The sequence below is a fragment of the Polypterus senegalus genome, chromosome 18, assembly GCF_016835505.1.
Source record: "Polypterus senegalus isolate Bchr_013 chromosome 18, ASM1683550v1, whole genome shotgun sequence".
Lineage (NCBI taxonomy): Eukaryota > Metazoa > Chordata > Cladistia > Polypteriformes > Polypteridae > Polypterus > Polypterus senegalus.
Window position 1 is genome coordinate 57,263,268 of NC_053171.1, and position 14,054 is coordinate 57,277,321.

Genomic DNA, 14,054 nt, shown 5'->3' on the forward strand with positions numbered 1-14,054 from the left:
ATATTCGTGAGATACAAGTTTAATGAGAAGACGCAGGGTATAAACAAGACTTTGGATCACTTTGTAACTGAGTTAAAATTGCTGTAATGGAGTTAAAATTGCTGGTGAAGGACTGTGCTTATGCAAACGAATAGGAAAGCAAGGTGTAAAGCTTAACTTTAAATTAAGTTCATAGACACGCTGCCACTAAATATTCGCAGGCAAATCCACAACTTAATACCGGGAATGCCTGTTAAACATCTCAGATTCACGAGTACCGATTTGGCTAGTGAACTCTTCGATGAACGAAACCTGTTATCTTTACAACGGTTGAACCACGGAATATAACTTATACACAACACATCCTCCAAATACGAACCTGATTGAAAGAAATAATGATAATCAAATCCTTGATGACAGCAACACCCATAAAAGTGACAAAGCAATTACATTGACAATCATGTGTGAAGTATAGCGGCCCGGACACACACAGACGGACACCGTTTTAATCATCACCCACGTTTATTTACACAATGCTATACAAAAGTCAAGTGCACCGCCACCAAACCCCCAGCTCCCCAAAGTCCACAAACACAGTCCTCTTCACACAAATACTCAGGCCTCTCTTCGCCTCCTCTGCCTCGACCTTGTCCTCCTCCTCACCCGACTCCAGCCTTGATTGCAGGGCGGCGGCTCCTTAAGTAGGTGGCTGATTAGTGACCACACCCAGCCACAGTACTCCCCCGCTAGCTGGGACCTCCCGGTACCAGCGGACCATTCCACGAGGACGAAGACGCCTCGGCACCAAGCCGACACATTGCAGGATAGGGCCCGAGCCTGTAAAGAAAACAGAAAAACAAGGGGTGGGGACATTGCCCTGACGCAGCCCCTCGGCTCCTCCTTTCAGCTGGGCCAACGCTTCTCCGCCCAATCGCCCTCTGTTGCTCCCCGCTTGGCTTCCTCGTGGGTAAGTCGGCGGTCCCTGCCATGGAACCACCCGTGGGCTCAGGCGTTGTGTCCAACTCCCACGCCATGGGTTTTCCTTGGCCTCCGCAGAGGACGGCCTTCACGTGACGTGGCGCACCCAGCGCACATCGCCCTCCCATGTTGGAGGAACTGTCTTCCTCAAGCCGCTTTCCTCCGCTTACTTTGGGACGCCGCAGCGGCTTGGATCTGCTTATTGTAAGAGCCTGCTGGCATCCGGAGCTTTACGGGTTGGTCTCACCTACCTTCCCCGCTGTACCTCTCCGCCCAGGAGCTCCTGCAGTGCGCCGATCCTTTTCTGCCTGCGGCGCCGACTCGACGGCACTGCCCTCCCTTCTGAGTCCAGCGTCTCCGCCCGGAGGGCACATCGCTCGGCCGGCGGCGACAGCACAAGGTGCAGTTCGTCTTGCAGCTCCTGCAACACAGCCGCCAGGGAGAGAGAAGCAGCCGGCGGTGGGCTTATCTTGTGCAGGGTTCCACCGACAGACTGCTCTCTATGGGCCTTTCCCTGCGGCCCACTCGGGTTTCCTGGGTGCACGGGACGGACATTCCCTGCTCTCGCCTTCGACCAACCACTGGCAAGAGAACAGGACACACTGTCCAATCCCGTGTCTGTATCGAGGAGGGACTTTTGGCTGGCCTTCTCGCTCTCCTCTCTCACTCGAGAGCGTCTTTCCAGGCAGCTCTGTTGCTGCTGCGGCTTTCGCCGCCACAGCCTCTCGTCTCAGCAGCCCCTTTCCTGGCTCCGCGTGGCGAACCGCCCCAAAAACAAAGTCCTTCAATGGACCCCCAATGGTCCATACAGCACTTCGCTGCTGCCGGGCCCTTCACAGAAATATTTATCACTGCAGGTCCCCACCTTGACCCAGCTGGAGCATCCTGCCGACTACGCCACTGTGAAGTATAGCGGCCCTGACACACACAGACGGACACCGTTTTAATCATCACCCACGTTTATTTACACAATGCTATACAAAAGTCAAGTGCACCGCCACCAAACCCCCAGCTCCCCAAAGTCCACAAACACAGTCCTCTTCACACAAATACTCAGGCCTCTCTTCGCCTCCTCTGCCTCGACCTTGTCCTCCTCCTCACCCGACTCCAGCCTTGATTGCAGGGCGGTGGCTCCTTAAGTAGGTGGCTGATTGGTGACCACACCCAGCCACCTGCCACACATGTTATGTTATTTTTAAAATCTTTCCTTTTCTTTTTCATAACTTCTTTAACACACTACTTCTCTGCTGCGAAGCGCGGGTATTTTGCTAGTATACTATATATTAAGGAAATTATTTAACTAACTGACATAAACTAAGAACTGTATGTACCTGCTCCAATTAAGTAACAATTTCAACTTAAAGACAGACTTTGAAACGGATCTTAGTTGTACACTGGGGACTGCCTATATTTATATTTAAATGATGGATTGTGGCTAAGAACACAGACACATGTTCTGGTAGACTGCCCTAAATTCTTCCAAATTGGCCATTGGGTCCAGTCTCTTTATACTCTGCTGTACAGCCCAAACCAACGTATTTGACAAGTTTGGGGCAGCAATTGTCAATGAAACACTTGCAGATCAAGTTATCAAATGACATGAGGTAAGGCACTTTGACTCCTGGGAATGTGCAGCTGACTTGAACAGACTTGACTTTGATGTCAGAAAACATTAAAAGTGATTCAACAGGTGTGTTGTGAAACAAGCAGTTCTTGTCCTCGAGAAAGGTCAAAGGCTAAACTGAAGTTTTTAGAGTGTTTTCAGAGAATGATTATTTAATAGACTTTAAGTGTCCAGTCCTGTGGTATTTTAATTGAAGCCTGGAACATTTGTTATTCCCATGAGATGGAACCACTTCATTCCACAGCTTCGGAGTCCTTTAACTTAAAGCTGACCTCCCACTGTTAATTTATTAATCTTAATAAAATGATATAAGCACAGTCCTTCACCCGCAAATATTTCGCGGCAGCATGTCTATTGGATAGCTGCTGACAACGGCCTTATATGGGCAGGCACTCAATTACGCGGGAGGCGTGACGATGAGGGACGCAACTCCGCCTTACACGGTGACCAAGCTGCAGGCTATGGCCATATATATGTACGTAAGTAAGTAGGTTCCAGTTATGACCGTTACGCATAGAATTTCGAAATGAAACCTGTCTAACTTTTGTAAGTAAGCTGTAAGGAATGAGCCTGCCAAATTTATCTTGTTTTTTCTGTAAAGCACATTTTTATTGTGAGAGGTGGTTGGGAGGGAGAAGTGCTTGGAGCTTATGTGCCAATTGTTTTTACTTTATTTCCTAAAATATTTTTCTTCAAATCAGCTAAACATTTTAACAGTTTTTACTCACAGCTCTAATTGAAGCAGCTTTTCTGTGTAAGGGATTTGTAACCAAATTATATATTTCATACAACCTTTGGCTAATTACTCTCATGTCTTATGATCACCTGTACCGTGCAAGTAAAACACAAAAAAAACACAAATATCTAAAAAAAAAAAAAACAGTCAATTTATATGTTTGCTGTACTTGTGCTTCTGTGAACTGGCATACTATCAGATCAAGTCAGGCTGGGGAGCATGTTCTGGTACTGCATGTTGCCACATACACAACATGACAAAACAGCTCGGGATCCTGGTTGACAACCCCCCAGGCAGACACACAACCCAGTCCCACCCTCTGGAAATGACTATCTATCTGCTGCAACCAGGTGTTACATGGGCATCCTGGTCGAGCCGCTTAGGTTCTCAACAATGAGAATCCTGTGAGCTGGATCACCCTTGGGGAATTGTGCCACATGGCCATAGTGCTGTAACTGATGCTCCCTCACAATGCAGGTAATGAGCCACCGCTTGTTCGACACAAAGTCAAATCAGTGGTACCCAAGGATTCTCCAAAGAGACACAGTACTCTAGAAGTCCAGTGTTTGTCTCTCAGGTCACTGGGTAGTATCCATGTCTCACAACCGTATAGAAAAACAGGAAGCACCAGGAATCTAAAGACTTGGACCTTCGTCAATTTGTAAAGATATCGGGAGTGCCACACACACTTTTCCAGTGACCTCATGACTCCTCATGCTCTTCCAACCTGTCTTCTGATTTCATAGGAAGAATAATGAATGTCACTGCTAGGTCAACACTCCGCAGACAGACACACCACTGATGGCTGTGCCCAAGAGGTCATTAAAGACCTGGATATTGGTTTTTATCAGGATACTCGCAAGCCCATTCACTCAGATTCCTCACTCAGTCTCTTGAGAGCCCCAATCAGAGCCTTCATTGACTCTGCGAAGATCACAGCATCGTCAGCAAAGTCAAGATCAGTGAATCTTTCTTCACCAACAGATGTGCCACAGCCACTGGACCCCATGACCTTGCCCAACACCCAGTCCATGCAAGCACTGAACTGTAGGAGCAAGAACACATCCCTGACGAACCCCAGAATCAACTGGGAAAATTGCAGAGGTTCTGCCTCCATTCTTCATAGCGCTCACAGTACCAGTGTACAGGCCAGCCATGACATTAGGCGGCTTTGAGGGGATCCCATGAAGTCTCAGGATGTCCCACAGGGCAGTTCAATCAACTGAGTTGAACGCTTTATGAAAATTGACAATGGCTGCAAAGAAACTGCCGATATTCGTGTTTGCACTCCATGAAAACCTTCAGTGCCAGTATACGGTTGATGGAAGACTTCTTATGTGTTAAACCAGACTGCTCCGGTCGCTGGTAGGTGAGCAAGTGATCACGGATCTTATTGTGGATGACCCTAGCAAGGACTTTACCTGACACCGAGTGTAGTGTTACAGTATCCCCCTGCAGTCGCCGCAATCCAGGCAATCACCCTTCCCTTTTCACATAGGGACTACAGGTTCCATTTTCCAGTCAGTCGGGATAACATATATCTCTCAAATCAAAGCAAAGATTGCTTGCAATGCAAAGAGGACCGTCTTACCACCACCCTGGAGAAGCTCACTCCAGATATAACAGATCCTTGCAACCCTCTCTATCCTTAGCTGGTTCACCACTTGTGCAATCTCAGTGAGATTGTGTGGTTCACAGCTAATTGGTGGATCAGCCTCAAGAACCATTGACCCAAAGATGTCCAGTGTCCTAGCCAGAGGATCAGCTTTAAACAGTTGCTCAAAGTACCCAGCCCAGCCGGTCACAATTGCAACGTCATCCATTAGGACCATTCCTTCACCCACCCTGACTGCGTCTCTTCGAGGAACAGATTCAGATGTGCATAATGCTTTAATTCCTCTGTAAGCAGGACGTGGGTCACTAGACCACAGATGGTGTGTCACTTGCTCACAGATTCCTCTAACAAATGCCTCCTTATCTTCTCTCAGAGCCCTCACAGCTGTCCTTCTCAGTTTCCAGTACAGTTGCCATCACGCTGTGCACGGTGACTCCTCTGGATGATATCCAGGGAGCCCTGCGAGATGAAACACCTCCTGGGAGCACCAGTAACACCAACACAACCCTCAGCAACCTTCAGGGTCTTGTCATGTAAGGTCTTCCACATCACAGTCGCACCCAAGTCTGCAAGTTCCTCACGCAGACTGTGTGCAAACTCATTAGAAACAGCCTGATCTTGGAGTCAGGCCAGGTCCAGCCTCATTCTCCTAGTAGGTGGTAGCCTACTGGACCTAAGTTGGATCTTCAAAGTAGCAACAACAAGTCTGTGGTCAGAATTCAATTAGTTTTGTGGGAGCCTCCAGCATCTGCCCATGAGGATATGCTCAATCTCCTTTACTGCACCGCCAATATTGAAGTGCCAAGTCCAAGAATGCAGCTCAGAGTGTGGGAACCAGGATCCAGTGTTCCACAGCCTCTGATCTTTTGTAAAGTCAAGGAACATGAAGCCACTTTCACTGTGGTGGCCAGACCCTTGGGGGCTGACACAATCCTTATAGTCAACCATTTCAGTACCAGTGGTCACATTGAAGTCGATCAGAGAAGAGTCACCACATCTACTGAGTGAAGTTGCGAATAAAATGTCTCACTCCCCGAGACATCACTCACCGCGGTCAGAGCACACACTGAGAAAACAAACAAGACACTCAGAAAGTGCCTTAATCTGAGTCTCATAATATGCTCATTGAAAGGAACTATATCGGACACCATTGGAAGGAGCTGATGTGCCACAGCAACAGCTACTCCCTGAGTATGGCAGCCATCAGAGCAACCAGACCAATAAAAGCTGTACCCACCTACAGAGATCTGGTCAGTCCCAGGTCTGCGCACATCGAAGAGTGCTGCCACTGAAATATGGAGTTTACAAAGCTACTCTGACAGCAGAGGAAGATGATCATCACGCCAGAGAGACCAGATGTTCTACACTGTAAAAAGGAACAGACTCGACACACATAAAAAGGTTAGGGGCAGCCACCTGTATAATATTCCTGGAAGCAAATGGTTTTTTGAAAGTAGCACAGAGCTGTTGACAATACTTAGTCCAAAACAGAACTGATGAGGGTTGGAAAAGATGGTGGCTTTAAGGGATCAGACTGGAAGTGATGTAGGGGAACTGGAAGTGATGTCCTTCTGATGTCAGCCTTTGCACTGGAAGTGATGTTCTTCTGGGTGCCGGAACTGGAATCGTCAGCACTGAATCAGACAGATTTTCCCACGGCTGGTCTGTAGAGATAACAGGTGAAGGTTTAGTGTACCCCACCATCCCCTGGACTGGCGTGGAATTACCTTTGCTTGGTCCATACAATGTTCCTCTACTCGTACGTGTGTGACAACACGTCTACTTGTATGGGCCACCTCAAATTAGGACCCAAATGCTGGCAATGCCACAGCAAGACACCAGTTCTGATTTTCAACAGGTCTGAGCCAATTGACTCTCTGACGGTTTTGACTCTTCTGGGGATGAGGCACCCTAGTGCTTTGCCCCATCCTCTTCATAATGCAAGGAGCCTATCTATGGGTGGCTGCAGCAGAGTTACTCCCACAGAGAGCAGAAAGGAGTCCTGTCTGCTGTTTCAGAGCTGTGTGAAGTTTTTACAGTGGTTGGAGTGCCAATCCTGCTACCAACCCTCAAGATTTCCCTGAAAGCTGGAAGACTGCTTGCAGTACTGGATGCAGTCTAATGTCATACCCAGGACAAGGATGCATACTATCAAGACTTATTTTTTTCCTTGTATCCAACATTACTGGGAAATGCTCTGGCCATCCACAATGCCATTTCTTATATGCAGACTTAAAACATGAATCACTATTCCTTTAGTTATACAGGGCAATAAATGTGAGAACAAATGTCAAGTATATTTCATTATGGGATGGTGTTTTTGTAAGCTGCAACATATTAAAAATATTCATTATTAACAAATTAACATGTCACTTGGGGAATCTAATTAAAATGCATTCACTACACTATATGACAAGTCATTAGCATGCTTTTGTTAGTAGCACACACCTTTAAAATATCAGTACAGTGTTATCATCTTTATCCTTATTATTGTACCTATCAAATGAGAAAATTGATAAGTGATTTCACAGTTGAGTTGAGTACTCTTTTTACTTTTTATTAATTGCAGTATTTGTGTGAAACATACTATATATATATATATTTTTTCATTTCAGGAACATTTACAGTGGAAACCTTATCTCCCACTGTTGCCGGCCATTTGAATGGTGATGTTATACTTCCATGTGCTCTTTCTCCGAAGAGCAGTGCAGTTGGATTAGAGATCAGGTGGGTGAGGAAGGGATTACCAGAACCAGTCCATTTGTACATTAATGGAAATGATAACTTTCAGCTACAAAACAAAGACTATCAAGGAAGGACACAGCTTTACAGCGAGGAACTGAAGAATGGAAATGTGTCTCTACTGTTGAAGAACATCAGACTTTCTGATGCAGCTAATTATACATGCTCTGTTCTCAGAACAAAGTGGTTTGGAGAGAGCTCAATAGAACTGAAAGTTTTAGGTGAGTTTTTATTTTTGTTTTGTTTACTTTATTATTTTCTAAATCAATACCTCCACAAAACTAAAAATGTAATTTGTCTTTCTAGCCACTGGTCGCACACCCAGGATCACTTTCGATGGTCGTCAAGGTAATGGGATTGGATTGTCCTGCATGTCAAGTGGATGGCACCCTAAACCCCAGGTCCTGTGGCTTTCCAATGTTGGGACAGATCTCACCTCTCGTTCAGAAACCAAATTTGAAAAAGACAAAGACAGACTGTACAGTGTGCGAAGCAACTTCAAAATTGAGGCAAATGACCATGACGGAGTAACTTGTCGAATTAGAGGTCTGCAGGATACAGAATTAACTGAAGCCAGAGTTCAGATCAATGGTGAGTATATTAGCACAGGAGAATCCTAGATTGTAATGAGGGAAACAGTGGAGCTCTCTATTCCTTTAAAAGGCTGCTTACGTACAAGGTTGTAGTTTGGGGTTGTAGTTGATGTAGTGGTTGGGCAGTTGTGTTGCATGTGCCTACATTTCATGTCCCTGTTGAGTTTTTCCATTGAGGTATGCAACTATGAGTAAGAGGAAGACAATGTGAGACTTTTCTGATTCTTTTTCAAATCTACAGTACAAGACCAGGGAACCTACAGTATATTCTAATGAGTGTTGGCAGGGAAAAGATCTTGATCTCAAATTCCTTTGTAAATAGAATGCAAAGGCTCTCAGGTCTTCAGAAAGTATACAAGATGTTTATTTAACAAAAACACCTCTGGAGCACATCAAGTAAGATGTGTCTTCTTGATCTGTAATAACAGATGTGCTAACAATTCTTTATCGTATTAAGCTTTTATAGATATGAATACACAAGAGCATCTTTAGCATACAGCCGAGAGTATGCAAATTATAGGTAAGTACATTTACATAAAAAGGTAAACGACAATCTGCTGTGGGCTGGCGCCCTGCCCGGGATTTGTTTCCTGCCTTGCACCCTGTGTTAGCTGGGATTGGTTCCAGCAGACACCCGTGACCCTGTGGCTAGGATATAGCGGGTTGGAGGATGGATGGATGGTAAACGACAATGAATTAAACATGACTAAGGGAATATATTCTTATTGCTCAGACTCAAGGTCAGAGTTGCTTCAGTGTCTACAAAATTTAAAGGATATTTTCAGTATTTTTCAAATCAAAATGATTTCTTCACAAATATATATGCATTTGCCATGCAAAATTGTGTTCTAAAGTTGAACACTTTATGTGAATTAAAAACATATATTTTTATAATGGTGGACATGGGGCACAAAGGAAAAGTTTAAAAACTTAACAAACATATCCAGTTTTTCTTGTGGTAAGGATACATTTTCTACTTAGTTGTGCAAATTTTCATGTAAATACAGAATAGATAAAAACAAAACCAACCACATTGTATGAAAAATTTACTGTGATTGGGTTTGTCAGGAGGAACAGGAAAGACATCCCAGGATTGCATGGGAGTAAAAGTTTGTGGCACAGTAAAACTATCACGCATGGCTGGTGTTCTTTTATAATGGCTGAATCTCATAATATTGTTTTTTTTTCAGAAGTAACATGCATAAACTCTTTTACAATGTGTGTGTAACTGCAAGAAGCAGACCAATATTTAACAACTGTCTTGGGTTAAAAAACAGATGTATTTGGAAAGTTTTTAAGCTTTTCCTCCATGCCCCTTAGACTACAATGTGAAGTGCCAGTATGGGCAACATTTTTTAAAATTTATAGGAAGTGATTAATTTCAGAACACAAGTTAATGTGGCAAATGTATACTGTATGTAGCATGTTTGTGGATGTGTTGAGTCACAGGAAAAAAGACCAATACACTCTGGTGCATGCATTTTGCTGATGACGTTGTGTTGTGTAGCACCAGAAAAGAGGAAGTGAAAAGGAAGTTGGAAGAATGAAGAAGGGCTTTGGAAGACAGATGGTTGAACATAAATAAGAAGAAGACAGAATATATGAAATTTAAAGTTGATCAGGATTCAGAAGTTAGTCTGCAGGGAGAGCTATTGAAAAGAGTGGACTAAGAGAGAGAATTAGATACAGAGATAATCCATAGAGTGAAGAGTGGATAGAACAATTGGAAGAAGGTATCAGGAATATTATGTCATTGAAGAATGAAGGCGAAGGCTAAAGGTAATGTTTTAAAGACAATGGTAAGACCATTAATGATGTATGGAGCTGTGACATGGTCAGTAAAAGGAGCGCAGGAATAGAAGTTAGACGTGGCAGAAATGAGAATGTTGACAGAACAAGACAATAAGAAATGAGAAATAAGACAGTCAGAGGTATTACAAAAGTGAGAGAGATATCTAAGAAAGTACAGGAAAGTAGGTTGAAGTGGTATGGACATGTAATGAGGAGACACAATGAATAATATGTGGACAATAGAGGGATGGGAATGGAAATACAAAGAAAGAAAAAGTGAGGGAGGCCAAACCGGAGGTGGATGGATAAAGTAGAAGAAGATCTGACGGAAAATAACTTGACTGGCGAGGAGGTGCAGGGCTGAGCTGTATGGATAAGGTTGATCAAGCATATCTACCCCACTCAGAAGTGGGAAAAGATGAAAAAGAAGAAGTAGTAAAGAAATAGCTTTGACTCAAAAATACAGAGTTTATCCTTTAAAGCAGAGAGAGAGAGTATAAATCGACTTTGTTATTTTGGTATCCTTATGACTTCCGTTCAAGGACTGGTTGAAAAAACCTGCTTCTCTTTAAACAATACTTATCTTATTTAACACAGTTGGAAAAACTTTGTGAGCATAAGAGTCAAAGATGCTAAAGGGTTATAAAAAGATGTTATTCCAAGAATGTTTATAGCTCGATCTGAAAAGAATAAGGAAATTTTGCTTAATAGGTTACTGCTCCTTACAATAATATACAAGTTGTTTAAATTTGCAGATGATAGTAAATTAGGTAACACTAAAATTAGCTAAATTAAGCCATGCACTTGGAAAAAAAATTCAAGTGAATATGTTGTCAATGAATTATAATGTAAACAATGTAAAGTTATACATATAGTAAATAAAATATTACTTATTATGCAATAGAGAATATGGAACTATAAAGCACACCTTATGAAAAAGACTTCTGAGTTCAAATTGATTTCTGTCTGTTCACACGTAGACAGCATAAAGTGACCAACGCTGAAAGAATGCTGTAGTACATAGTAGAGTAAAAATGAAACCAGAATATTACGTAGCTTTATAATCTGTTTAGCTGACACCTACATTATGACTTGGTAATACCTCAATGAAGCCCAAATGTTGTCACGGTCCACAGTTTGTCACCACCTGTGTGACTCTCCTCTTGGGAATGGCATTTTTTCTTGGAGGCTGTTCTCACCTTCATTCTCTCTCCAACTCCAGACTTATTTTTCAAGTCATTATCACTCAAATGTTGCTCAGAAAATTGTTTATTGAAATTTCGGACAAGATAAGTATTCCAACATAGCATGATGTGTTCTGTAGATGAACTGTAGCCTTAATGTCATCTTTATGTAATGCTCTAATGTTTAACTGAATTAAATTTGTGCCTGATTATGCTGGTGTAGTATCTTACTCCTTACCATCCGCATTTAAAAAAGACAAGTGGACTATTATAGAGTATTGAAATAATTGATTAAATCTTTATTTTACTGTCAATATAAAGCACATAAAGCAAATATTTAATGCATGAGCATCTTTATTTGGGTATCTTTGGCATAGTATATTTTTTTATTTTTTTAACATATCTAAAGAGAAGGATAGCCTCTAAGAAGTTAAAAGGTTTATTAAAGTGGTACTTTGATGTGAAAACTGTTGAGATACAATTTCTGCTTGAACTAAAAAGACTGAAATCAAACCAGCTGCCAGAAGAAGATAACGTATTTCCTACAGTAAGTAAAAATATTGTGTGCAATGATTTAAAAATCACTGCACAGAAGTGAAATTCTTTTATATTGGAAGCTAGCAAATATTGCCCCATTTTAAAAAGGCATCGGCCAGTAATCAAACCATACAAATATAAATTAATGGAAGCAAATATTACTTATGTCATGGTCCATTATATGTCTCTCAAATGAGTGCAAAGTAGGGCTGAGGTACTGGTTGATTATTTCATCCATCGATGACCACATCATCCGTGTAAATAAAAATCAATGATTGGCTTAAAACATTTGCATAAATATCCTCAAAGTACCATATTGCAGCCATTACTTTCTTTTTTCTTTTTTTTTTATCTTGCATGACTCACGGGAAAGCTTTCAGGTAGTCTTATTTGCAGTAGGTGGCACGTGCTATGCATCATGACCCATTTTTTAAAATTTTTCCTGGAATGGATGGAAGGGCATAGTAGCTAAAGAATAATACAGCAACAGGGGATTGGACAAGTTATCACTTATGCAGACAACCGGTGTGAAAGGTCACGGTTCATTTCTAGTTTGTGGCACAGCTCAGAGGGTAAAGGTGAAATTTTCTCTTTCTTGATGAGTCATGTTTTGTTTGTACGAGTATATAACATGGCTCAGACCATAAACTGCAGTGCTGAGTTGGGCACCTGGACCTGCGCTACTTTTAACCTAATCTTAGCAATGAGCCAGCAATTTGAGCAAAATTGAATTTGTTTCCTTTTACAAAATTTATTGCGAAACTGTGGTGCTAAGTGGTTAGTTAAATTTGTGCCATTGAGTCAGGAAGAATGGTATTTAATATATATAAAAACATTCACTGGCAAAGGGACCACATTTCTCATCAAGCAGTAGGAGTGTTCTGTGAAGGGGAAGAGGCCGTATAATCATTGTGTAAAAGCGCAAAGTTTAAATTGAAGGGGCACCGGTGCATTTATGCCGCGGTGCTGATGTGTTCCTCGCAGTCTCTGAGTGGCCATGGTTTCTTGCTCTTTACATTTGTATTTTAGGTAGCTCACTATCCTTAAATTGATCACTCACTCTGAAGCTAGTCATTTGCATTATGAAATGTCAGCTCATAATGTGAGTCACTGATCCTCAGGCTAAGGCAACTTGTCAGTGACAATATGCCTTTTTTGCAACATGTTGTTTGTACACATAAAAAGAAAAGTCAAAATATGTACCAACATACCACGATAAAACAGAAAGAAGTATGATTTTTTTTTTCTATAAGAAATACTGTGCTTTCTGCGGCACATGGGCAGAGAAGCTAATTATTTGAAATCCATAACCATCTCTCCATTGCCCGACCCCCCTGACTCCTGCACAGGCAATGGTACCATACAACAATAATATTTTGAAAAGACAGTGTCCATCCATCCATTATCCAATCAGCTATATCCTAACTACAGGGTCACGGGGGTCTGCTGGAGCCAATCCCAGCCAACACAGGGCGCAAGGCAGGAAACAAACCCCGGCAGGGTGCCAGCCTACGAAAAGACAATGTGAGCTTTAAATTCATAGCATAGTCTTAGTGTAATAGTGTAATTTACAGCAACATTTTAAAATAAAACCCAGTCAACAATGGGAAACACAGCTAGTCTTCTTTTGAAGTATTACTTTTCAATAAACAATTCTACATGTGTTGATGGTGTGATATTTTTATTGAAATCTTTTTCTCTTTTCTTCCCGTGCTCTTCATTTTAGCATTCTGTTTACGTTGGTTTCATCCAATTAAAATTAAGTTTGCATTATCTTTTCTATTTTGTTAAATTACATTTATGTATTATAATGAAATTCATGAGACTTACCAGGAACCTCTATTGTGTTCATCTACTCTTGCCCTTGAAGATTAGCACACACACACAGAGGTATACACACACATACACTTAGCGATCCTATTCAGACAAGTCTTGAGTGGAGTCAATTGGCAGTCACTCCATGTGATTCTCTATATAGGCATTTACTGTCACCAGTTCTAATAAACATGTAGTCATCTTACTAACCAAACTATGTCTTACTTTTACTGCAGTTGTTCTAATTATGAGGAGCAACCTCAATAGCCTTGGTAAACCTTGTGATTATGACAGTAGCCATCAAACTCATACTTTGGTGCCCTTTTTTTATTTTAGTCACTCTAGTTAAAAGACAAATTATAGAAAATATAAAAGCAATGAGATATTTATTAATGTATAATAATACCAAATAGAAGAAAATATATAGAAAGTAAAATAGGAAAGTCTTCATATAAACAGC

General features: G+C 42.0%; 1 protein-coding gene across 1 annotated transcript in view; it reads left to right on the forward strand.

The window, feature by feature from the left end:
• The window catches only part of LOC120519033 (butyrophilin subfamily 1 member A1-like), a 65,683-nt gene that overhangs the window by 21,698 nt on the left and 29,931 nt on the right, over nt 1-14,054 (forward strand). The window contains exons 3-4 of the mRNA XM_039742114.1: nt 7,548-7,895; nt 7,981-8,265. Coding sequence (XP_039598048.1) covers nt 7,548-7,895; nt 7,981-8,265 — 633 coding nt within the window. The remainder of the gene's footprint in view (nt 1-7,547; nt 7,896-7,980; nt 8,266-14,054) is intronic.